This window comes from Thunnus maccoyii, chromosome 13, assembly GCF_910596095.1.
Source record: "Thunnus maccoyii chromosome 13, fThuMac1.1, whole genome shotgun sequence".
Taxonomy (NCBI): domain Eukaryota; kingdom Metazoa; phylum Chordata; class Actinopteri; order Scombriformes; family Scombridae; genus Thunnus; species Thunnus maccoyii.
The window spans coordinates 31,017,213-31,042,983 of record NC_056545.1 but is presented as its reverse complement, the minus strand read 5'-3'; the positions used below and the strand labels follow the sequence as shown (position 1 = coordinate 31,042,983).

The window sequence follows — 25,771 nt, the reverse complement described above, 5'->3', positions numbered from 1 at the left end:
TCTAGGAGACAAAACTGCAGCAAACACGGATCTTGTGAAAAGGACAGCGTGAATTTGGTTGTTTTATCAAAAGAAAAAAGTGCAGTTTAGCATCTGACTTTCAAATCTCAAATGTCAGAGTGTCCTTGAATGCACCAACAGTCAGAATTCTCAAATTAGTCCTTGCTCACAGTTACAGCATCATATGACAGTAACGTAACTTTGACCAAAATAGAGAGGTGAAGTTGTTTGTTGCAATGTGTTCAGGCCCTACAAGTTAATTTTCATACACTAATATGCTGCACTGAATGAAACCAGAAAATGATCTGTTAACATGAATGCAAGCTTTAGTTAGGACTACAGTACAAAAGTGTAAAATCTTGCACAAAATCTTTTTTTTTTGGTCTTTTTCTTTTCGCTCTGTTCTTGACTTCCTGTAATGCCTCTGGCTGCTTGGACAACTGTGTAAATGAACAGTTTCCAGTGTGCTTCAGCCAGGAAACACAGTGACAGAGTGCAAAACTCTCCCTCATCTGGTTTTCATATCATGTGTGCAGAGTGGTACAGAAAATAGGAAATTCTCGAGCTCAATCAAACAAACAGCAGCTCCCCAAGTGGATAAACGCAGTATTTACATTCAGTGCTGAACACTGCAGGTACCGCAGTCCATGAAAAAATGACTTCCAGACTATACACACATTAACTGTGCAGAATTCACAGGGTCTAATGGGACAGCTTCACGCTTCTTAGTCCAGGCGCCAGAGGAAAGTAACCGGCCGTGTTTTAATGGGCGGGCACTTTCTAATGTCATCAATGTTAAGTCAAGCATGATTCCGCTTTAATCTAACGTTTTGATTTAACGTTTTGATCGTTAGCAGGTGTTTCAGTTTAACTAGTGACCGTGACTGTCAGTGTGGACACTGCAATGAGATTCAACATTTCATCTCAAGCAAGCCATTTAAAAAGATTGATTTCAGAAAACTACGTGAGGAAATGTGAATGTTTCTTGTTGGCGTCACCATTTAATTTACATAATGTAATACAAAAAGGACCAGACCAATATATACTGTACATACATGCAATAATTTAAGACTTTAGGAGGACACCTACATTTTCTGTTCACGTTTTCAACAGCTGCCATCACCACGACAACCAAGATACATTCCCCTGAAAGTCACCAGATAACACGGTCACTGGTTAAACCGAAACAGGTGCTTTGGTTTACCCAGTGACCGTGTTAACTGGTGACTTTCAGCTGAATGCGTCATGGTTGGTGACTGTACACTAAAATGAAGTCTTGAGTGAATCTCACCGGTGTTGGTTTGTCCTTCTGTAATACGGCAGGCTTGTCCGTAATATTTACTGATGATGGTTTCTCTGTAAACACAAAAGGAGAGAATCACGCTTTGGAATCAGAAAAGTGTTGCTTGCTAAAATTTAAAAAGAAAAAAAAAAGTTGTTTACATTTCCTTCTTTTTTTCACACTGTCAATCATTTTGAAACAACAGAAGTAAGGGGCACAATAGGAACAAACACAAGTATATCACTGATAATGTTCAGCAACTGGCAAGTAGACAGCCCAGTTCATCTAAATGCTCAGCTGCAAACTTGTTGCGTTGTTAATATTGAGCTAGTCTCTTCATGTCCTATTTCAAGCTTGGGTTTGCAAAGCCCATTAGCAGGTGATACATGGGCAGTTTTGGGGAGTGAAATTCAAATTAAGAACCATATGAGAGGAAACAAAAAGAGACAAATCCAGAGTGGATAGCACTGAGTTTTAATGAAATTAAAATCAAGCTGCTTGTTAGCAAAGCTGCCTCCAAATATCACCTATGTATCTTCCAATAACGAATGTAATTGTCTTTTGTTGTTGGTTAATTAGTTAGTGCTAATGATTTTCTATAAATATTACATCAGTGACCTCCTGGAAACAACATCACAATTCACAAAAATGTATTGATCTCTGTTTTAATGTTTGAAGAGGACTAAATTATTTGTGCATAAGACACTTCTACAGACTGCAATAAATAAATATCAGTATTTTTATTTTATTTATTTTATTTTGAAAGATGCAAGATTACAAAAGTGACATGACAGTCTCTAGAGCCCTTTCAGACATAGAAAGCCTTACATCCATCTATCTCTCTAAGTAATGGTTGGTCTCTTTTATGTCTTTTTTCAGACAGGACAGGACATTTGTGGATAGAGACAAGTGTCGCTGCTGAGAACAGCAATAAGTCATAAAGTAATAACATGAAGTAAAGAGTGATTTCTGTTCTCTCACAGGCTGCATCACTGTGGATCTTATGTATATTGCTGTTGAAGCCTTAATTAACGGCCATTGTGAGGGTGAGGGACACTCACCCTCACTTCTCTCAGTGAAATTTCTAACATATTTTCTCATCAGTTTCCTCGTTGATTAAGAATTCTACTGCTTATTTTATAACGTGCATAAAAAGACAGGACATTAAGTTGGACTCTCATTTAATTCCTATTAACTTACAGGCTGTATGTAAATTGTTTTGCTGGATATTTATAATTGCGCTTGGCATGAATGAAAACAGGAAGGGAGTGCTGCTCTGATTAGTTTTGTGACTGTATGAGTTTTTCTTGTTTTGACCTCTTTTGGGGAAAAAATCTGATATGAGAAAAATCTCTTCAACAATGTGAAATTGGCTCGTTGGCAGTGTGTCAGTTTGACTGTATTTTCTCTGAGCATGGGAGATGATAACAATAATTACAGAGATCTTAATCAGGCTAAACAAGATGTGCGTTTCTCTCTCTGTGTGTATTCAACCCTGTGCTGCTGCAGTCTTTAGTCTGACAGCAGTTCACACCTGCAGGTCCAACACTCATTACATAAAAGTGATTCAGTCACTTACTCAGAAACGACACCGAGATGTTAAATTGCCAGAACATTTACGTTACAAGGTGTAAGAATAAAGATTGTTTCAGTGTTTTGTGTCAATATGAAGCTTACTGTTAACAACGACAGAGACGGGGTACTCCATGAGGTTGGAGTTTGACACCACCATGCAGGTGAAGGTCTTCTGGTCTTTGAGCGAGGCCTGGTCGATGAGCAGGCTGAACTTGTCATCGATGTGGACCCGCTGGGCATAGTCATCAGTGGCCTGAACTGTCTCTTTGTCCTTATGTGCATGTTTGATCAGCAGATCGCCAGGAGTGCCATCGTCTTTTTCCTGAAATGTGAGAAGACAGACAGAGAAAAGAGACAGAAAATGAAATCTGTACTATAAAATGTACGTTCTAGAACACAGTCTACACCTGTCATTCAACAAACCTCCACAGTAAGGTGGTAACACAGTGCAAAACAAATGTTAATTGGAAGAAGTACACAGTGCCAAGTCACTTTGTCTCATGCAATATTAGTAGATTCAGCATGACAGGATATAATTGATCTCATTGATACTGTCTAATAACACTGGGGATTATGAGGATTCATATTAACCATGCATTTTAGATTGAGATTATATGAAATGGAGAGCTCAGTTTAATTTTTTTTCAGGATGTTTCATTAAAGACACAAGCTTTTAAACAAATCCTCTCCTCATAGTTTCACCCTCAAGTTACATGAGCATCTCTAGCACTTCCTCAGTACCTGTATGTATGAGAAGGATGGAAACTGGACAGGAAATTGTCCTCTCATAGATTCATATTCCTAACTCTCTCATACTGTAAGGTCAGCTGGTTATTGTAGCAGTCCTACAGTAGGTGTGTCGCCTCAGGGTGAGTGTGTACACATTTTGCTAGAACCAGAGAACTACTGCACACTACAGACTGTCTCCAGAAGATGCTGCAGGCAAATCAAGAATCAAAGACACATCTGTGCAACTACACTGCAGGTTTTTTGCATTTCTTTTCTAAGTTATTGATGGAACACATTCTACCTGAATGTCCTCTCAATTCACCAAACAGATTTCAGACTTCACTCCAACGGCATTTCAACACAACCAAGTTAACCAGGGGAAATCCAAAATATCTTGTAAACATTTGGTCAGCCATGTTGCCTTGATGCAACCCCTCTTAAAAGGCAACTAAGTGCAATATATTTATTCTGCATATGTCCATCTGCTATGAAACAAAGGTTCCAGAAAAAACACGATCTTCTCCAGTATGTAGAGGATGAGGAAGGAAGGATGAATGATGAGGAAAAACTAAGTGGCTCTTATTGTATTTACTTCTTAATCATACATATAGCCTTCTTAAAAGAGGGTTGGGGGTTTTTTTGCCTGTGAAAATTCTGATCAAAATGTCAAATCAATAAAGACTCTGATTTTTAGATATCCAGAATGAGATTAGGTTTTCTTTTCTTTTCTAGAACAGAGAATGATGTTTGTATCATGAAAACTGTGTTTATTTACCTGAAAGGAAGAAAAAACTGTCAAATCTTTTATGGTTCAGTACATCTCAATGATGAATCTGACAAGGAGGCGACAGTATGTTGCTGAATGTTTACTGTATGTTTACCATTTGACATGTTCTATATTTCTGACAACAGGCCATCCTGCTATTTATAATTCCCAGTGTGTAATTATGCCATTCATCTTCTGTTCTTCTATTTGTCATTTGTTCTCATTTCTAAAGTATGAAACTGACATGTGTGTATTTAATGTATATATGTTTGGATCTTACCCTCCCATCAGCCTGTTATATTTTTGTGTATTTCAGTATTTTCTCATACTTTCTCATACACAAATATGTGGAAGTCTTTAGTCTTCCTAATTCTTCTGAGGTAAATATGCCTACACTCGGTGAGAGATAAGCCAAGATAAGCCAAATCTTTTCATAACATATCATATCAATCATGTCTTTTTCCCTCTTCCTGCAAATGATTGGATGTGTGTGTTCAGCAACAGGCAGTATTGTGGGACAGTATCTACTTACGTATTTCCACTTGATGAACATTAGATCCTGCGGAGGTGGAGCTCCACCGTTGCATGGTACAGTAATGGTCTCTCCATACAAGGCGGTCACATTATCTGTCCCCCGCACTGTAACACACAAAGGCAACATATGTTTAGTATTCTTCAAAAAATCATACTGTGCCATCAAATGACCCACTGAAGAGAAAGACAGCTTGACTCTTGACTTTTGTCCTGAGTGCTGCTGGTTTGGAGCCTGATTGGCCAGATCAATACATACTCTCTCCTCTAGCTCCAATACAGTTCCGCTGTGCTCGCACACAGCAATCCTTAAACGTTCCAGCAGAACTGTTATAGTCACAGGGTGTCAAAAAGTCTGAGATCATAAGAAACCCAGCAACAAAAAAGTATAAAAGCACTTGTGGGATTCACACTTTTATCTGATGAGGAGAAACCTGATGTCTTAGATCGCTTGATGTGAGGCCTTTGATCACCGGTGAGGGCAGGGGGAAGAGAAAGGAAAATAAAATAAGTGGCACATATCTCTATGATCCCAGCCTTTTCACACACCACCCAAGGAGACTGTGGTTAGACTGGGCTGCTCCTCCCGAGTATAAATGTCTAAAAAAAAGCATGGGTGTGAACAAAGATTGTTGAAAAACGTAAATAAAGCTACACCACATGTTGTCACTCCAAATGTCACAACGCCACATTTCAAGCATGCCTCCCATTAAGCTCGATGGCGGCGGTGGGAGAGGTCAGGCTCAGCGGGTCGAGCTCACTGCTTCTTGCGCTTTGCAACGCCACCGCAAAATAATTTCCTCTGTCCACAAAAGTGAGGGAGCACTGAGGTGGAGTAGTTGCTATGGCGGCACGGCCCAGTCATGTGTGGCGTGGGAGAAAGGAGAAAAGGGGAGGAGAGAAGATGGATGGATGGAGGTCAGATCAGAGTGGAGGGACACTAAGGTCTTCACGCTTCAACTCTTTCTCTTTGAGCTTTTTAGCTAAACAGGCAGAACAAGAAGCGGTTCAGATTCTGGTCATTCCAGAGTGATGAGGCCAGAAAATGCACAAGTGCAGCTGCTGACTGAAGTGGCTGCTTTTTTGCTGGAGCAGCCTCGTGCTCTTCCTCTTCACATCTCTTCTGTCAGCTCTGAGCTGACTTGTACTGATATAAATAAGTATGGATTCTGTGTAATCAAGCAAAGTACCACATCGTGACTAACAAAACACAATGTTTCAATTCAAAAGCATACAGTCGAGTCATTTTCTATCATTTTCCTGTAATCTTGATTCACATCATGTCTTATTTTCACTATGGTTTTTATACACAGGGCCAGTTTGGTATTTCACCTGCTCAGTGCTCAGAGAAACACATCATCAAATGTTTTTCACCGACTACATCATTTCATTAATGTGCTGTGGTTTTCACACTGTCAGGCTGCTTCACACTCTTTATAAAATCATTTATTTAGTAAATTGGGTTTGACACCTACACTGAAGAAGGCCATGACATGATGCAAGAATGCATCTTACTTGTTACTCTACTGTTGGTGCTACTCAGCTGTGAAGAATTTTGATTTTTATTGATATAATATCTCCATCTGAGTTACCGTGTATCCCTTCACCAACACAGATCAGTCCAGCAATCAGTGATCACATTCTCTAATGATGATATTTATGTCAGTCTTTGTGTGAAAGTGAACATATGGCCTTTCTTATCTCACAAGATTTTGCAGTTCCCTTCCAGAGGATATGACGAGGAAGTCTTCACTTGCGGTTGTGTTTATTCACAAGCAGAGAACAGCCAACATTGTTTAAAAGTCTACAAAAATACATCAATTGTGTGAACTTCCAATAACACAAAGCTTCATTGATTTTTTTTTTTTGTTTTGTTTTGTTTTGTTTTCATGGAAATTGTGCACAAAGCTGCTTTCAAATTAAAGTAACTGTGTATACAATGTGCAACACTAGTTATGATTTAATGAAGAAGACCATTAAAAAATGCATGTTTTTTTCTGGTAATGCAAGACACGAGTCACAAGGGAATCCTGCTCAAAGAGTCAGCTAAATTTATCATCTTTGAACACACAACAACAGTTATGGAGAAGTAAACAAACTGTCGCAGTGAATTCTAGCTGGATGGCCAATTATGAGAGTCTGTGTCTGAAAACCTCAGAGTGCAAAGAACTACAACAGGACTTCTCTCATTTTTAGGTAGTGTAAGACAACTTGATTTGTTTTCCTGCCTGCTTTCTTGTCAATGCATCTCACATTTATACAAAGGTGATAGTTTCAGTGACCCACAGATTGTCAAAAACTTGCACATATAAAGGCTTTACCAAACAGAACAGTATGACTGGTAAATGGTGAGTGGCATTAGCCAGAAAGTGAGAAATAGAAACTCACAGCACCTCTAATGCAAAATAAGACATGTGTCTAAAGCTGCCAGGATGCTACAGGGTGTCAGGAAGGGTGTCAGGCTGGATAAAAAGCATTTCCAATGGCAAAAGACTAAACACAGGAAATAAATAAAGTGAAGCAGAGAGCTGAGGTCTTGTGTGGTCTTTTTAATGAATTTCCTTATGAGCCAATTTACAGCAGCGGGAGCCCAAAAAGTCCTGTTTGGTTTTTTTTTTAGTTGCTGCTTAGCTCACTTAAACATGAGCCATTATAATAAGAACTGATTCAATCAAACTGCATAAAAACTAATGAGACTACATTTTCATTTATAAGTAAACATGTAGTGCTATATCTGCTCCAGTAATTCATGTACACTCTAGGATAGACTGAGTGTTAATATTAAAACCTAGAACCATTTCTGCTTCTTTGCCAGGGCTGCAGCATGGTATGCATCAGCCCGGCCTTTCCAGCAGATCACGCTAGCCTGATGTGACCATGCTGATATGCTTTCACATGTTCTTACAACAACCACTCAACAAAAGATTTTATTGAGCTGCTGCAGCACAACAACACATCTCTTGCATTTCTGAGCATGTTTTTTTTACTCATTTCATTCATTAGTTTTTTACTACGTGTTTAATCCTTTTCAGGGCCGTGGAATCATTTTATCCCCAGACATCAATGTTATGAATACCTACCTAAGAAAGACTATAGTACATGTTTGTTTACTTGATCTTTTCAGCTAAAACCCAAAAAGCTAAAGCTGCACTACAATAGGGCATTGTTCACACAGGTGGGAAGGAAGTAATAGCACATCAGCTCTTCTGATTAAGAGCTGAAAATAGCAGAGAGGGGAAAGCACAGAACGTTGTGTGTGGTCTACCTCATTGGGTTCCAAATTATGGGTTTTTGACTTACTGGTAGGTGAATTTTAGCCTAAAAGAGAAAAAGTTGACATAAACACCCTCATTCAACTGAAAGGTGTCCCGCAGTGCTTAATGACAAGTGCAGGGAGATTTTTTTAACTTCAGAAAACTTCTCAAAAAGTTCAAATTGTCAGAGCAATAGTTAAATTATATAGTTAGATTAGATTAATAATTAGATTTCAGCAACTAATTATGGACGAGTGGTGTTCATAAGGCTACTACAACAAATATACTGTCAACCACTCCTCCTCTCCCAGAAATCATAAGTGTATCAAAAGGATTGCATCTTAATACATAGACTTTTATTGCACTGAGCAAATGTTCTGGTGGGTTTGTGATCACTTGGTCTAACATGGACACTTTGGCAGAGTTCGACTGCAAAGCTACTTAGGATTTTTTTTTTTGTCTGCCACGCTTGGTAACCGCCTTTCACAAACAAAAACCTGCAACCCTGTCTGTCTGAAGGCATGGTTTTGTTTGCTCTGGCAGCTCTAACACAATTGCTCCTATCTCACCATTATCCACCAGCTGAACAATGTGTTCCACCAGAGATGAAAACAGGCCTTTCTGGGGTCTCCCAACCCAGCCTTCATCATTATAAAAGCACCTAAATTGACACTGTAAAAGTTAAAAACTTTTTTCCACTTTTTCAATGAGTCAAGATGTAACCAACTGGGACTTTTTTTTTTTCTCCCTCTTACATCTTTTCAGAGCACTCTGCACTATCAGACTGTAAAGAAGCTGTAGACAGGTTACTGTAGAAAAGCAGAGATGTTTTTGCCCTCCAGTATTTTGACTGATTTCATGTGTTATCTGCATGTGTATGCTGGTGTATTATGTTCATAACAAAATACCTCTTTATGATGCTTCGATGTGAGTTTCTTTTAGATTCAGTTTGTTTTGGCTATGTTAAAACACATGCTGAGCTGTCACTATGAACTAACCAGCTCATCTGGACAAGACTCACTGATTATAGTCCATAACCTTCAGATGATGTGAAAAAACATTCACCTCAGTGGGCAGTAGAATATTACTCTCAGTCTTAGTTTTAGTTGCTCAGTAGAAATAGTGTTGCCTGTGTTCATATCACCAAGCACAGAGAGCAACTGAAAAAGGCAGTGAAGACTATATATTGATTTTAACATGATTTCCTCATGCAATGATTCATCCCAGTCAGCCTCATCAAACTATACGTAGAAGACAGGTGTGTCTGAACCAACATATAGCCTGGACCATCCCAGTGTGCAGCTGTCACAGTGAAATGTGATTTCTTGTGTCAAGCAAAGCCTCCAAATCAAAGTGGAATTGTGATTGCATCAACTTCCTTCTTGAAAATAAGAAAATAAAAAAAAACACCTAAGCCCAGGGAGGACGGTGGATTTAACAGTGAGCGACAATATGAAGCATCAATAAAGCGGCGGATACATCCCTCATCACCTTCAGCGCTGTTAGCAAACACGACACGTCTCAGCTTCCGGCTTCACGGAGCAGGTGTGGAGCGTCTCACAGCTTTGGGACAAACTAGCTCTGCCCTTCGTCAACTGTTAGTGCATCTGTGTGTAAATGTGCAACTCAGTCAACAGCACATTTTGCCCTGACCTCCAGAAGTGATCAGATGCTGGGTAATTTAACATTTGATATTACTAGGATTGTTTTTGTCAGCAGTATTCTGGCCAAGACAACAGTTTTTACAAAACATAAAGCACAGATTTAAGAATATTGATATGTGGATGCATGTGTTTCTTCTATGTTGCCTTGGTGTGGACATACAGAAAGATAAAAGAGGAGAGAAAATGGAAAGAAATGTGCGTGTGTATCTATGCACTCACAGGTATGTGTGTTTAGACATGCATGTTAACCCACACACCTTCACATGCCCCTCTCTGCTAGAAGAACAAAGGCGGATACACATATTCAGCCTCATTTATCAACCCGTCCAAACACTGTGTCTGAGCGTTCATGTATGAAACGCGACCATGATCATTTTTTTTCTCTGCTTCTATCAAGCTTTTGCGGACAGCAGAAGAAACATTTGCATGTCTGCTGTTGCTCTGATATCGCAAATGTTAGAGGGTAAGCGCTCGTTCAGGCGAAGAGTTGATTAACATGCATTAGCATAACAACACGTCCACTTGTCTCTACTCTGGAGCATAATGGGCAAAGCTTGACATTGCTGTGATGGGTGGATAGCTCCCTGCTCACAGAGAAATGCAATTTATATGAATGCTGTGTTTGTGTGCTGCATGGTGTAAAATTACAGTGGTCTTACTACATATATGCCCGAGGGAAATGTGTGAAAAAAAAATCTGTCACAGTGCAAAGTGTTGTTATATTTTCTCTGCCACGGCAACACATAATGAGAGATGATTGAGACCATCATCCTCACACAGGCGGACCGCATGGTTTGAGTTTTCCAGTTGAGCATGTGAAGCCTGGATACACACTATCAGCAGTTTAGATGAATTAGTAATGGTTTGTTATACTGCAGTTCCTAGAGAGAATGTGTCTCAGTGTCGTATGAAATATCTGTTTGAATAATAAATGAACCACAATGACCTCAGACGTAAAGCTTTATATCATGCAAATCCCATTGTTCACAGCCTAGTTTTGAAGTTATGATCTGTGACTCTTTCATGTAAAACGTGCATTCATGTATATTCAGTTAATGAACAGCCACAGGACCTTGGGGCCATTCCTGGGAATAAATCCTCAAACAGCGTGACAGTGTTCAGAATATACAATAAATAAAAGGAGGACGTGTGTTATCATGAGCAGTAATGCTGCTACGGCTTAACAGACAAAGACCTGCACATGCAGAATCTCAATAGCAACAGAAAATCCAAAGAATGTACTGTGTGCCACAGACACGGAGTGAAACAGAGACATATTGTTTTTTAAAAAATACATCAAATTTACACAACATGCAAATATGCTCATGAGTCAAATTGGCCAATTTGTGATCACATTTCAGACCACCCTGCATGACCCACCAAACAACGTGTCTGAGTGTGCGAGTGAGGCACAGAGATTGTTTTTGCCTGTGTATGGGTGCCTATCTGCATGAGTCATCAAAAGGGTTTCTGCCATGGCAGTGATCAAAGGCAGACTGGAAGTCAGACTGTAGGCTGGCTAAAAATGGCAGCTTGGTTGAGGGGAGAGCAGTGATCCTGCTGTCTGTTGACTATGTGTGTGTCATCAGTGTACGCAGATAGGAGGAGATGTTTATACTTCACCCACACGATCTCTGTTGCCAGATATGTAGCGCAGACGTCCCCCTGACAGGCTGCAGACCTCTTCCTACATAGTGTTAACATGTGTCCTGACTGATGGCAACACAATGCCTGGCTGCACAAAGAATCTTTAAAGTGCTACTCCAATAAATTAGTATGCACTTCAATAAAGATGGGGGTCAAGCTCCAAAAACACTGGATTCTACACTTCCCATAATGCAACTCAACGCATCTTTTCCCGCCTAGTTAAAGCCCTCGTCTTTGAACGTCCCCCAGTTTACAACACCAGCTTTCTGTGTGACTCCTCATGATGAGTCAACTAAACTTGATGTGGAAAATTGTGAATGTACAGCACTTACATTTTTAGTCTTAAAAGTTGTGAAAACCTCTTTTATAAATCAGCTTCTTACAGTTCTGAGTAATGAGCCACACGATTTTCTGCCAAACTTAGCACAGTTGTAGTCATCTCACATGAGAGATGTCTGCATTTCAGTTTTTATTCTTGTCCTCCCTAAGTTGGAAAAAGTTGATGTCATGTAATTTCCATGCACCAATCAGAGTTTAGCAGCAGCTGAATCAAAATGTGCTGACAGTTGTGGGGTGAAATATTTGCTCATGTTTCCAGCAGTCAATTCTGATCAAAACACACAGTCCTGGTGAAGAAGATCAGCTGAATTATGTGTGTTAAACTCTTAAAAATAACACCTAAGTGTGATTTTTTCAAGCTTAAGCTATGATTGTTGCCTATACACTATTTAATGTTACAGAGAAATGCTTTATATTTGAAGCCACGTGTTCTGGGGCTTTAAAGGAAAGTGAAAGTGGTGTAAGCCAAACTGAAAGTAAGTCCTCTCTCCGACTGAGAACAAGCAAGCATGTTTACTGTCGATTTGAAACATAAATATTAGGTAAGCTGACGTGCACTGCAAAGAGACCTGAAGATGTTTTATCAGATACACTGCTCACTGCTAAGTGAAGCTGTATTCAGCTACATCGGCTATATCTCCATCTGGTCACACTGATATGAATCTGCTCTTATCTCAGGAACACTGACGTAGCTTCAAAATGAATTTCTGCCATGTAAATGTTACCTGGGTCACCTGTAACATTACATGTCATGACATGTCTCTCATGTATGAAATTAAAAATCAGTCATGTCATGAATGTGAATATCTCACATGAGCTCCATAACAGTCAAAAGTTCAACTATCCATAATACTGATTACTGATGCAGAACATTCAGTACACCCTGTTTCACAGGTGCAGAACTACTCGCTTATCTACTCATCCACTCAACCCCCATCGCAATACTAATTTATGTCAAGTAAGAATCAAGTTCTCTATCTTATTCCTCTTCACTGCTTTTGGAACCGACAATATCAATTTGTTTCCAATACGTGAGCACATCTGAAGAGACTGAATGCCTTAAATCACTATCTCAGCCATACCCAGCCTTAATGTTCTATGCTTTAAATCCATAAAGCCCAATTAGACATAGCCTAAAGAGAGGTTTATCATGGAACTAATGAAATCTTCAGTCACCTGTGAGATACAGATTTAAAGCACAACTTGAAGTGTTTTGTAACCTAGGCTAGTGCAGTGTGGTAGGATCTGGATACAGTCTATATCCCAGCATTATGTATAGTGAAAGAGTACAGGACAAGGTCTGCCAGGCAATGAGGTTTCATTCCCACTAGGTACCTGCTGAAAGAATGCACTGGTGGAATGGTACAATGGGGCACTTTGGATGAAAGCATTCACTAAATGACCACTCCTCTGTTATCTGCAGTTCTATCAATGTCTTTAGAGAAGTAAAAAAAGAGGAATAAAAGCCTTCTTCAAATATTAGGGGCCTAATGTGGAATATTAAGGATTTGTATAGTAAGGCTACATTTTCTACCTGCACTTTGGTTCAATTTATGAAATGATAGAGAACAGGAGAGATAATGGCAAAATAGAAACTTCACAGCATATCCAACCAAGTGAAAGATGTTGGGGCCTTCAAGGAAGAAGATAAAAGGTCTAAATCCACTTGAATCTATGACGCAAGGGTTGCAGTGATCTGCACAACAGAGTAGAAAACATAACTAATGACTCTGTATGGTGGACTGTCGCATGAGACATCGTGTTTAAGAGCTTCACTGGTTTGAGCCCTCGACCCCACCATCAACACAGTGGGGAAAATAACCGGCTAGCATTTCCTCCAGTCACACATAATGGTCCTCACCTGGTGGAGATGCAACCATGCAGTCTTTCACGACAAAAATAAAAATGAAGGCTGTAATCTCATTTCGGGAGATGTAATTGAAAACAAGCCAGAGTGCTGGGGCCAGGAAGTGTAAGTGAGCAGATGGTAATTAGCTCCAGCATGATCCATGGATCAGATTAAGGCGAGGCTCCAGCACTGTGTCAGCTAGGACAGTTTACATTTTAATTTGAGCTTTTCTGGCAAATGTAAGGCTAACTCTGAACGGAGAACGCCTTCCCCTTCTCTAAAATAAATCCTCCTTTTAGCATTCTACTTTCAACTACTTTTGATCATTCAAATGCATCTCCTCTCCTGAAAGACACAGTGTGGCATATTGATGAGATGCTCAGCATAAGAGGCTGAGATGAATTATTCTTACCAAGGTTAAACGGCCGCTATTGAATGAAAACATCTTCAATCTTGGCTGTCATGATGATTGCCAAATAAATCTGAATTTAACAGCTATAAAAATGTAATCTATTGAACAAAGCTGTAATGCCAGTTTTTCATTCTGGATTGTCTTTTCCCCTGAGATGCTAGCAGCTTTCTTTCTAAGTGATGCCGGGTTAAAACTTGAGGGAGTTGGGATAACTCTCAGAGGTACATGATGGATACAATGTCAATGAAGAGTCCTGTACCATCTGCAGGGTCCCTCACCCCACTGTAAAACTACACCTCTGGTGGCCTACAGCCAAGCTGTTAGGGTCAGTGTCGGTAATGGACTGGGTTGCTGGCACTTAACAGATAATTTGTCGGCAGCATAAACGGCAATCAAGAGGCCATATGTACATCAATGCATGTGTCAATATCTGCCGGCAGCACCATCTGTATCAATCTGAGCTGACGCTAAAGGGAATACACTTCAGTTGGTAGTCTGAACTGAAGTGTCAATGTATACCTCTTACATAGTGTCACATTACCAACCCTCATTTGTTAAAACGCCCTACATGATATACAAAAAGGTCCATTTTTTATGGCTGGTAAATGCACATTCAGTTTATCTCACTGCAAGAAATTCTTAGTTTACAAATGCTTTTCCTTTCAGCCATGATTTTGCACATTGATACAGTTAACCTTTAGTTTGAAAATCAGTGTGTAACCATGGAGAATAATGATGTTAAGGCCTGTTAAGGCCATGTAAGCTCTTTCTATCTTCAACTCTACATCGTTGAGCAAAATTGCTTGACACAAATATCCCTTGTATCATTTAGCAGCAACACAGAGCCTCAAGGAAATGGCCACAATAAAGTGCAGTCTGTTACTACGGACACAAACAGTATTCACAATGATTTTCTGGGAGCATATTTTATCCTTCATGACTAATTTTACATTGCCTTGTTTCTGCACTGCTGTGTAAGTGTTATAAATATGTATATATGTTAACCAATCAATCTGTCTTCAGACACAAACAGTACCCACAATGATTTTTCTACTTCACCACTTCTACCATTTTTCATTTGTTTTTATTCTCACTTAAACACAAAAAAAAATTTCAAAGTCAAGATCACACCCTTCATATTTCCACTACTTTTAGGAGACAGAATTTCACATCTTTGGTTTTAAAAAAAGCTATACTTATGGAAATAACAGAGGAATAACCTTTTACGGTGGACTTTCCCTTTGAGCTGTTTCTGAGTGGGAGCTGTAAAACCACTGTCTTGAAACTTGTCCCACTCACCACACACACAGCTTCAAATCCCAGTCAGGCTAATCACAGCTTTTGTTACGGTGCAAAAACGCATGCAGGAGTTTTTAACACAAATGAAGAAGGCTCAGATGTTTCTGAAGGCTATAAAAACCATTAAATCCTCTACAGCTGAAGATATTTTTTCAAAGATAAAGTTGGATGCTCTCATGAGGAGAATCACAAGTCCTGGAACCTGTAGATGCATTTGAATGATCAAAAGTAGTTGAAAGTAGAATGCTAAAAGGAGGATTTAATTTAGGAAGGGGAAAGCATCCATTTATACTGAAATTAATAAAGTGTGAAGACAAGGTCCCACATGATATTAGCACATGTCAGTTTCAATGAACAACAGGGCTACAGCAGTGGAGGTGGAGATGTGACCTTTGCTCTAACACTTTTACTAAAATCATGTTTTAAAACTAGTTGGGTGTAGCAGATGCTGCGTTCTAATACCTGCCTGTAGGGTAGATTCAGTTAGGTTTGTTTGGAGGTCAGACAAGACCCCCCCCCCCACCCCATCCCACCATACTCTTCCATCTGCCCTTACTTGTCTAGCATCTTTTTCTCTGTGTCACACACACACACACACACACACACACACACACTCACATGCACACTGAGTTGGCTGCATTCCAGCACAGGCTATAAACATGGAAACTGCTTGCTGGTTTAGGCACGTCTCACTTGCAAAAAATTGTCAGCTAAAGCTTTTTAACACCATCACTGCATGGTGAGACTCGCTAAGTGAAAAATTAAGGAAAACAGATTTTTTTTTATATGGTGTTGACAGGGGAATATAATATAAAGCCTGAGTATAGCTGAACAAAAAAGGGAGCACAGTCAGTCTTAAAATGTACTTTGTTTACCTTTGCATTATTCAAATCTGTCCTCACACTGCCACTACAGAAAAACCCATAAGGTTCCTTTTGGCAAGACAGCTCAGGTTTTACGACACGCAGCATGGACAAAAAATAGGGCCAGTGACTTGTGGTGTGGAGGTCAGAACAGGCCTGGTGAGTCCCAGTGGATTCCTCTGGTTCTAGCAGTTTAAATTACTACCTATGACCACCAGCATGCCTTGAAACAGGCAGGTTTTATTTAGGCAGACGTTTAGTGCATTCCCGCCTGCTCTGTCTTTCTCACGCACACATGTATACAGAGTTTTGCAAACAATGTCATGCACCTCCTTAAAACACTCTCATGGATTTACAGGAGCGGGATTTACAGCACTGTCCTCCTCTATGATGTTTAAACCCAACTGTCCTGTATATGGACTCACTACGTTTTCTGAGAATAAAAGCTCTCATGCTGACGGTAGTTTGATAATAGCTGAAAATGTATCTGACAATGGGCCAGAAAGGAAATGTAGCATGAAGGACACTGAATGCTCACATGTACTGTATGTTCCCTTTTTAAAGGAGCAGTGTGTAGGATTTAGTGGCGTCTAGTGGTGAGGTTGCAGATTGCAACCAACTGAATATTCCTCCCCCTCTCCTTCCAAGCATGTAGGAGAACCTACGGTGGCTGTGAAACTTGCAAAAAACATGAAAGGCCCTCTCTAGAGCCGGTGTTAGGTTTGTCCCTTCTGGGCTACTGTAGAAACATTGCAGTGCAACATGGCAGCCCCCTTGGAAGAGGACCTGAATAATAAAAAGGGGACAGCCTTAATTGTCACCTCAAGTTTCTTGTTGATGTTCCCTTATTCACACATTGTTGAAATGCCTAAATTAATAATGGATTAGGTGAAATTATGCGCTTGAGTTTGTCATGTCGATTATGCTGCAACATTAAATTACCCATAAGTGCAGTGGTTGTTTGTTGTTATTATTTTGACTCATTATTGTCTATTTGGGGTATTTAGGCTACTTTGGTTATTTCAATAACATGGGTTATCTTGTTATGTGATGAATGTCATTTTATATCACACCACCCAAATATGCAAATATTTACATCTAATACTTGTTTTCAGTGTCATTTATGACTGATTTATACTGACGGCCATGCAGAGCGATTAGTGTTCTTAAAGATACTTAAGATAAAACAAGAGGCCAAAAACACAGGTGATGATTAAACATACTCATTTCATTTCTTTGTGAAGACAATGACAATGACATTTTTTAGTATTAGAAATGCGGTAGCCAGGCACATGGCTAAATTCTACCTGTTGGCGGTTTTAGGTATATAGCGACCCCTGGTGGTTCTAGTGGTAATTATGCACATGTTGCTTGTAAGAACACAACAATAATTTCCGAAACAAGGGCAGCTGCGCTGGAAGCCGTGCACCTCTAATAGATTTCACTTTTCAAAAGAGTATGAAAATGAGACTAATTGATTTGTTGCGGTAGATATTTTTAGTGTGTATGAGTGTGTGTGTGAACAGTATAAACACATTTCCCATTTGATGCGTTTGGCTTAAGGCAAATTAACTCTATGTCTCACTGAATTAACCTTTTTAAAGGCAAACTACTGACTCTATGTGATTGTGTAAAAAGCCATTGTAATATGTGAATTATATATCAGGTATGCCGACCACATCTGCATTCATCTGACATTTTTCAATATTAGTGACAAACTGCAGGAAATAGGGATGTCAAGGATTAATTGATTATTGAGTAACTGCCATTAATAATTTAATTGATTAAAAATATATTAACAGACAATGCAGAAGATGAGAACGTGCAGTATAACTGTCAGAAAATGTGCTGTAGATTTGCCGTAGTACCTGGTTGAACCACTAGGTGCCTCTGTTTAATGAGTTCCATGAGGACTTAACAAATTATAAAATGAACGCACCTCCCTTCCATCAAAGCTTGCTTTGCTCTGCTCACTGTGGCAATCGTGTTGATGAACACTTCAGCCATTCCACAGAGTTGTTGTCTGGCCGCTGTCCGGTTTAGCTAACACTAGCTATCTGAGACTCATACTACAATCTTCAACAGAAAGCTGTGGTGCTAACATATGGGACTATAAAATTAAACTGAACTGTATAAGCAACACTCCCCTGCTTTGATAACACACATCACTCCATCGTGTAGAACAGGTATGCAAATTCTTTTATACAAAAAACCAGTCAGACTGAAGTCAACTGTGGGGGGATTGGTTTAACCTGTTACAGGTTATTCACTGTTGAAGGCTTTTGATAAAGGAAAAATGGGTCACACTTGTTTGATTTGTTAGATATGTCCAACACATTTAGTCTGATCTAATTTATGTCCTCTAATGAAGCTGGAAGTTGTGCAGCTGTTTGTTGTTTTTGATACTTTGGATTTGTCAGCCAATCATTGAATAGACGTAATAGACTGCAAATGTAGTATTTTGTTATTTAATTTATAATTTAAGTAACTTTGTGTTTACTTAATCTAATTTATTTTAGTTAAAATGGTTTGATAATGGTTAACATTCACTGTATTGTTGTTAACGATGATTCAACTAATGATCCGACTATTGATTGTTAAATAGTTGTTTGTCAGCTATTGGTTAAGGAAACTGCTTAAAATAGGCATCCTTAGCAGGAACATAACAAACACATCGAGTAATCAGATCACATATGAATCAATTTGCAGTTTTTTTTCCATGAAATTAAACAGCAGAAATGTGTTGACTTTCCTCACAGTACCTTTCCAATCTGTGGCATGTTCACAACTGGGTAATGCATTTTCACCCTGCTGGACCCTCTATGCAAATTGAAGACATAAAAGGAAAATTTGTAGAGGGAAAACAGTATAAATATTGGCTATAATAACAGGAGACTGATTGGTGCAGAGTGGAATGTGGGTGTAATGGGAGACTATGACTATGGCACACCAGGAAATGATAAAAGCAAGCCATCAAATTCAAATTAGTAGAGGATGGAACAAAGGGTACCAGAAATATCAGAGATACTCCACCAACAAGAGAATGACACAGAGCCAGAGTTTCACTTCAGCACTGGAAATAGTCACCTTCTCATTGTTCTCCTTCACAGGTCCATTCAAGACTGCCCCACTGTTGAATATTATAAGGCTGACAAAAAGGTGATCAAACCTCATAATGAGTGGAATAGAGACTATGGGGCCAGAGCACCTAAATGAGCCCTATGGGCACACCATTCATCTGCTTGGTCTGCAAGGTAACTGCACTCTGCAATCAGACTTGCAGTATGAACAGCACTAAGCACAACAGGCCCTTGGAGGATTGGTGGTGGGAGGACAACCTAGGGAGGGAGGGTGCTGTAATGGCAAGTCTTTGGGGAGGGAGATATCACTGGCTTTCACCAGTCATGAATAGCGATTTCTCCATCTATCTCTCACTAAGCTAAATGATAGATCACCAGTGGCACATCAGTGAGTAGAGCGGCTCTCTCTGCCTGATTATTATGGATCGTTATAGACCGGGCTAATTAACAGTTGTTAGTCTGCGGCTAAGTCCAGCAGCCCCCACTTCCACTACACATACATGCACTCCATTTCACAAGCTGAGAGAATGGTAGAGAAATCTGATGGAGACTTTTCTGGGCTGACTCATCAATCTTTCTCTTCTATATATTTGTATTGTGAGCAAGCAATTAGAAGCTCTTCCTGAACACTGTTAGCATAACAGCAGAGTCTTTGTAATTCTAAAGACACTTGACCACATGATTCCTGCCTCTGCTTCTGAAGGGGGTTAAAAAAAAAACATAAAACATGACCACAAGTGCAAGTGAAATATATCTGTGAACTGGCCAAAATAAGATTTCCTGAGTTAAAGGTGCAGTGTGTAGAATTTTGGCCTCTTTGACAACACACACACACGTCACTAAGTAACGTTAGCTAGACCTGAGCAAGAGCTACATGTCTCCCACCTGCTGTAGCTTCAGTCTTAACAGTCAGAGCTGTAGTGTCTTGAAATCCTCCCACAGCCTTCAATCTACAGAAGGTAAATGCATGTGTGTGCATTTTTAACACAATACCAATTCTATGTAGTTTGTAAAAGTTGTGATGCTAATCACGTTTAGCACGTTAGCATGTTAGCAACAGGAGCATAGCTCTTGTACAATCAATGGGTAGCACCCCACATTAGGGGAGAGTGGGGTAAGATGAGCCAATTTTTCCATGTATTGTCCTCTCTGTAAGGAAAAATGAGACAGAAGTAGAATGAAAACATCTACCTTTGTTTCCGGATGTCTCCTATCAAATGAAATTATAAGAATGCATCAATGACAAAGGGGCCTGAAAATATGACTTCTCAAAAAAAGTGTTCCTGTGGCTCAACTTGCCCCAGGTTAGGGGCTGAGTGAGTGGGTAAGTTGAACCATCTGGGGGTAAACTGACTATCTGACTTTTTAAGACCACTGAACAATCAAAAACAATTATTCAACGTTCCATTCATGAAGTTTGCAGTGAAATATGATTGTTGCACCCTCCTTGCAGTTCCTCCAGCCTTTAGAGGTTTCTTCAGCTCATCCCTCAGTCATTAAAATGCCTCATAAACTGCATATTAATGTGTGGTAGTATTATTAAGTTAGCTAAGAAAGTTAAAGTTAAAGCTACATCAGTATGATGAGATTTGGGTTTATTAAAATGACAGAGTTAGATAGAGAGGACCATCAAAATGTTTTATCAGGATCTATTTTATGTATTATACTTACCCCAGTTAAAAGTGCTGCTCCTTGAAAGCAGTTTTTATTTCATCCGTTTTTCAAGAGTCCTTTGTGGTGTGACTGATTTACCTTGAGTCTCTAATCTAATCTTTTCAGATTAATTTAAATAAAAAGGATGATTGATCATCTGATCATTTGTATGATGTTTTATTTATGTTAAAGGTCACCTTTAAACTGTTTGTGATAGCAAACAGTGTTGCAAAGGCTTTTCCAAAGAAGAATTAGAGAAGAAATCCCAAAAGACATCAAACCCAGATTTGCATCTGAATATAATTTATTATATATTTTGTGCTGTGATTAGACAAACATGTACTGCAAATCTGCATCCGCCATACAGATTGGTGGATAAACGCTTTGGGAATCAACACATTACCATTGTTCCCCTGTCGTTTTTTTTCAGGCATTTTTAGGATATGAAGATGTAGATCTGAAAAAGTTGCTAAATTTAGACACAAAGTCGCCCAGATAGCAAACAGCAATGGCAGATATCTCAGACACTCTGACATATTGTGCTGTTGATTATGGACTTGACTAATGATGAGGAATGAGATATTACTTTAAGAGGCCACAGACTGTTGAGTCAAACCAGTACTGACAATAGGTAACAACAGTAGCCTTCCAGTCTTACCTAACCTTGAGAGGTACAACATAATGTAAGAACATACACACACTGTAACCCTTCTGTACACTCCATGACATAAGTTCACACACAGCTCAACCTCCTTACAGAAAGAAGTGATCGATATCCAAAACATGAGCATCAATACTTTCCTTCAAAGTGTCTGAAAATTTGATACACCAGATGACATCAGATAACTCTAATGACTGATTTGAAGCACACTGTGATACATTACATGTCATTTATAAGCCTATTAGAGGCACAGATGTCTCTTTCTTACAAGCCACTAATCAGGAAAACATCAGAGAATTACATTCGATTCAGCTCCATGCCCTTAATTTTACAGTTGTTCCATGACGTATCCTTCTTTACACCCCTTACTTTTTCCATTGCTGTTTCATAAGGCAGTGATTGTGATGCTATAATGACCTCCCTGTCCCTATAATGTAGTAATGATCTCTGTTAATATCCTGAGAACCACTTTTAACCATCTGTAGTAAAGCTCTGCAGTGATGTTGATAGGTTTTCAATGACCAATGATAGGTCATTTGAGTGTGTGCCCAATAAAATTTGACAAATTGTAGTGTTAAACCCGTGGTTGATGTTATATGGTTATAATTATGGTTATATTCATGCATGTTGAAAATGTATCTGCAAATTAAATACCAAATACCAAATCTGTTAATACACCGCAGACACACAACAGCTGACAGAAAGAGGTCATATTAAACAGAGAAATATCAGCTTTTTCTGGGTGAATAATAGTTAATATGACTTAAAGGGAAGCTAAAGAGCAATGAAAATGCTGAGCTTTCAAATTTCATCAGGAGTCATTACAAACACCATCAACGTCACTGGTTCCACAAGACAATGCAGACTGAACTGAGGTTCACAGTGGAGCAGAATCTTTATGATGTCCACCATTTTACCCATTCTGTCTCATTTTTTCCACCCACAACAGCAGTAGAAAAATACCATGCTGTTTGAGAGAAAGGGAACAAGAAAGAAAGAGAGAGAGAGAGAGAGAGAGAGAGAGAGAGAGAGAGAGAGTGAAAGGGCATCATTGTACAATTATAGTGTTACACGTTGTATGGGTACATTGCCAGATGGCACGACTATCCAGTGGCCCTGAGAATCCAACACACAACCCGTGTTCCCACAATTGATGCACTTCAAAAGAGAAAATATTTACATTTGCTATAGATGTACAGAAAATGAGGGGAATGTGGAGAAGACAGAGATATGTCGAATTCCATTCCAACTTTTTTAACACCAATAAAAAGTAATATGATAGCTCGGCTCAAACATCCATACGCGGTTTCTTTGCAGATGCATGCACTTCATCTGGACTCTGACTGGGCATTAAGTTGTTTGAGAACAGCCTGCAGCTACTGTGAAAGATCCCCCCCAACACTGCAGGTGTTACAGCACAGCCCTATCATTACCCGGCTGCCTCTTACCCTCCCTCCTGCTCCAGTCCACCCTCCTCTTTCTTCTCTTCCGTCCGTTTCAAACCAAGTTTTAAAGCCTGAATAAGTGCTTTGATCCAGCTCTAATCCTCAGCCTTGCTGCTTGAGAACTTTACTGTTGGGAGCAAATTGATTGACAGTTCATAATCCCCTTCTTTTGCATGCACTAATACATACACACACTTCACTACCTGCCTTGTCCTCACCCCCCATTAATCAAAATCAAAAGTGCAGCACAAAACAATGCGGCTTTTCTTTGGTATGAGTTTTAGAGGCAGCTGGACAGCCAGACAAGGTGGAGAGAAGGCAGCGATAAGGCGGCACTCTTTGTGTTTGCTTTTGCCTTCACTACTGAAAAGTAGACCTGACTCACTGCACAGATACACACAGTGCTGAGCTAGCACTCCCCTGGACCCACCTAGATAACACTATCTTGACACACATATCAGGGCATAAATACAGACAAACACACTTCCGTCATAATTCATTTTTCTGTTAGGAAGTGTGTACGGAAGGGGATGTGGGAGGTCTCCTTATCCAAACAAAGCCCTTGAAATTTCACATGTACCTCTTGTACCAAAGAGAGTTTTTCACATTCAGGGGCATTGCTTAGCAATTAAGTTATCAATAAGTCAGAATATAAATATAGATTATTTCTAAAGTCCTAACTACAGCTGAGATAGAGAAGGCCTCTTGTTTCTCATAGCAGAGGTTGGTGTGAGATCTCCAGAGTGATCTCCAGACGTGAACAGGAATGTCAGGGAGGACATGGCCTTGACCCTGATGCTACATTTGGGCAGAGTAGAGAACCAAAAAAAAAAAAAATCAGCACTCTGCTGCTACAAATCATCATGACCCAACATACCAGGACTGTAAGCAACAACAGGACTGAAGGCCATGAATGTTTCAAGTGTTTTCATTCCTCCATCAGTTACTATTGTTTGAGACCAGATTCTCTTCATTCCCTCATACACCTGCCACTGCAGCCACACTCCTGTTCCCAAAGTAAATAACACATGGGTTACCTCAGTCAGGGAGAGAACATTGTGAAAACTTCTTCATATTGATCACTAGAGATATGCTTGGTATTCTGTTTCAACTCAATTATTTTAATGTCATTTCCCAGACTGACTTATTCATTAAAAGCCAGATTTTACATGGATATTTCCTTTTAGAATAAAGAGGAAATGTTTCCTTCGACCAATTGGAAAGTCTTGTCTCCAGAGAGCACTAACTTTAGTTTATTGTCATTGTCTTCAGACTTATTGATCTGATCTGCCATGTTTGATGACTTCTAGTGAGGTCTAGTGAGGAAAGCTCGCATTGCCTCTTCTCCATATTTGATGGATTTGGTCTTCTTAGTATTGTGTTGTGAGTGTGGTTGTCTATCTGTGGTTATCAAAAGTATGTCAGAAAACACTTAACTATATATAAGGAATGCGCTTTGCAGAAAATGTATCCACCTTGAAGAAACTTCTGTATCACACAATACAAATGTGTTGTCCTCTGCTTGTTTTTCCATTTCAAGGGAAAAATTACATACAACTTTGACTGGTTGGTGTTCCATTGTACCTTTGGCTCTACACACGTCGATTTAGGCTACATTCACTCAAGTAAATATTTACACTCGTAATTTTACTTTGACTTCAGAGAGGAAAAATTACTTTTACTTGAGCAAGAAATTGTACTTTCTCTCCCACTGTTCAGACCATCCCTCTAGTCTGAGCAATGAAGCAAAGTTAAAAGCAGAACCCTTTACCATTCTGCCTGAGCTGAAAAGGTGTTGTAGAGTTCGCTGGTTAAGGCAGAACATTGACTATGCAAATATAGCATAGTGTGTGCAAACACACACACTCTGCTGGAAGATAAAATGTTGAACAGGTGGCTACGAGCAAAACAGCCCCTTTTTCTCTCTGTGTCTCTCCCTCCAGCCAAGAGTCCAAATGGATAGGACAGGTCATGGAGGTCAAAAAAACTCTTCCCACTGCCTCTGAAGTTCCTCTGTAGGGGGGGAGGAGGAGGAGTATAGGGTCGCATTGGAACCCTCTTCCTAAGCAGCTGCTTTTGTCATTACCATGCTACCTGGGATAAATACACACTCAGATCAACAACTCAGAAAAATGGATTGTACAGGTCTTTTTTTGCACTTAAAGAAAAAAAAGCCTATTTACTGTCCTTGCTCATCTCTCCTTATTTCTCACGTGTCTAGTGAGGAATGCAGACCACTCTGAGGTCTGAGGGGTCAGCTATTTATATTTCAACCATGACAGAGAGAAAGAGAGATTGATTAGGGCACACCCATGGGTTTAAGTAAAGCCAGAACAAAAGGCAAATGTGATTAAAAAGCAATTGACCCAAGTATAACATGGTAGGAGGAAGACAATGATACTCCTTCTGAGAAGTGGAAGACATTTATAAAACGTGCCAAGTCATTTTAGCATCTCAGATGCTAAATGCTCAGTATTGTCAACTGCATTAATAACTTCAGTTCCCAAAATAAGAGACATTATGCACAGAGAGGCAAATAGACTGAGTTCACTGCTTGTTAAGTTTGTTATTTTTTAATTCAGATAACAATTTGATTTGAATTATAATCTTTGGATAATATATTTTTTTCACATTTAAGTTGTCTTGTTATATTTCATCATCTATTGTATCTGACCTTCATCCTACTGTGAACAAGGAAAAAAAAGTCTTTCCATGCAGAAAG

General features: G+C 39.5%; 1 protein-coding gene across 2 annotated transcripts in view; it reads right to left on the bottom strand.

Moving 5' to 3' along the window:
• alcama (activated leukocyte cell adhesion molecule a) overlaps positions 1 to 25,771 on the bottom strand; it is a 73,592-nt gene that overhangs the window by 23,548 nt on the left and 24,273 nt on the right. For both annotated transcript variants that reach the window (XM_042430831.1, XM_042430830.1), the window contains exons 2-4: positions 4,885 to 4,991; positions 2,960 to 3,179; positions 1,292 to 1,356 (exon numbers count right to left, since the gene is read on the bottom strand). In XM_042430831.1, the coding sequence (XP_042286765.1) occupies positions 1,292 to 1,356; positions 2,960 to 3,179; positions 4,885 to 4,991 (392 nt within the window). The remainder of the gene's footprint in view (positions 1 to 1,291; positions 1,357 to 2,959; positions 3,180 to 4,884; positions 4,992 to 25,771) is intronic.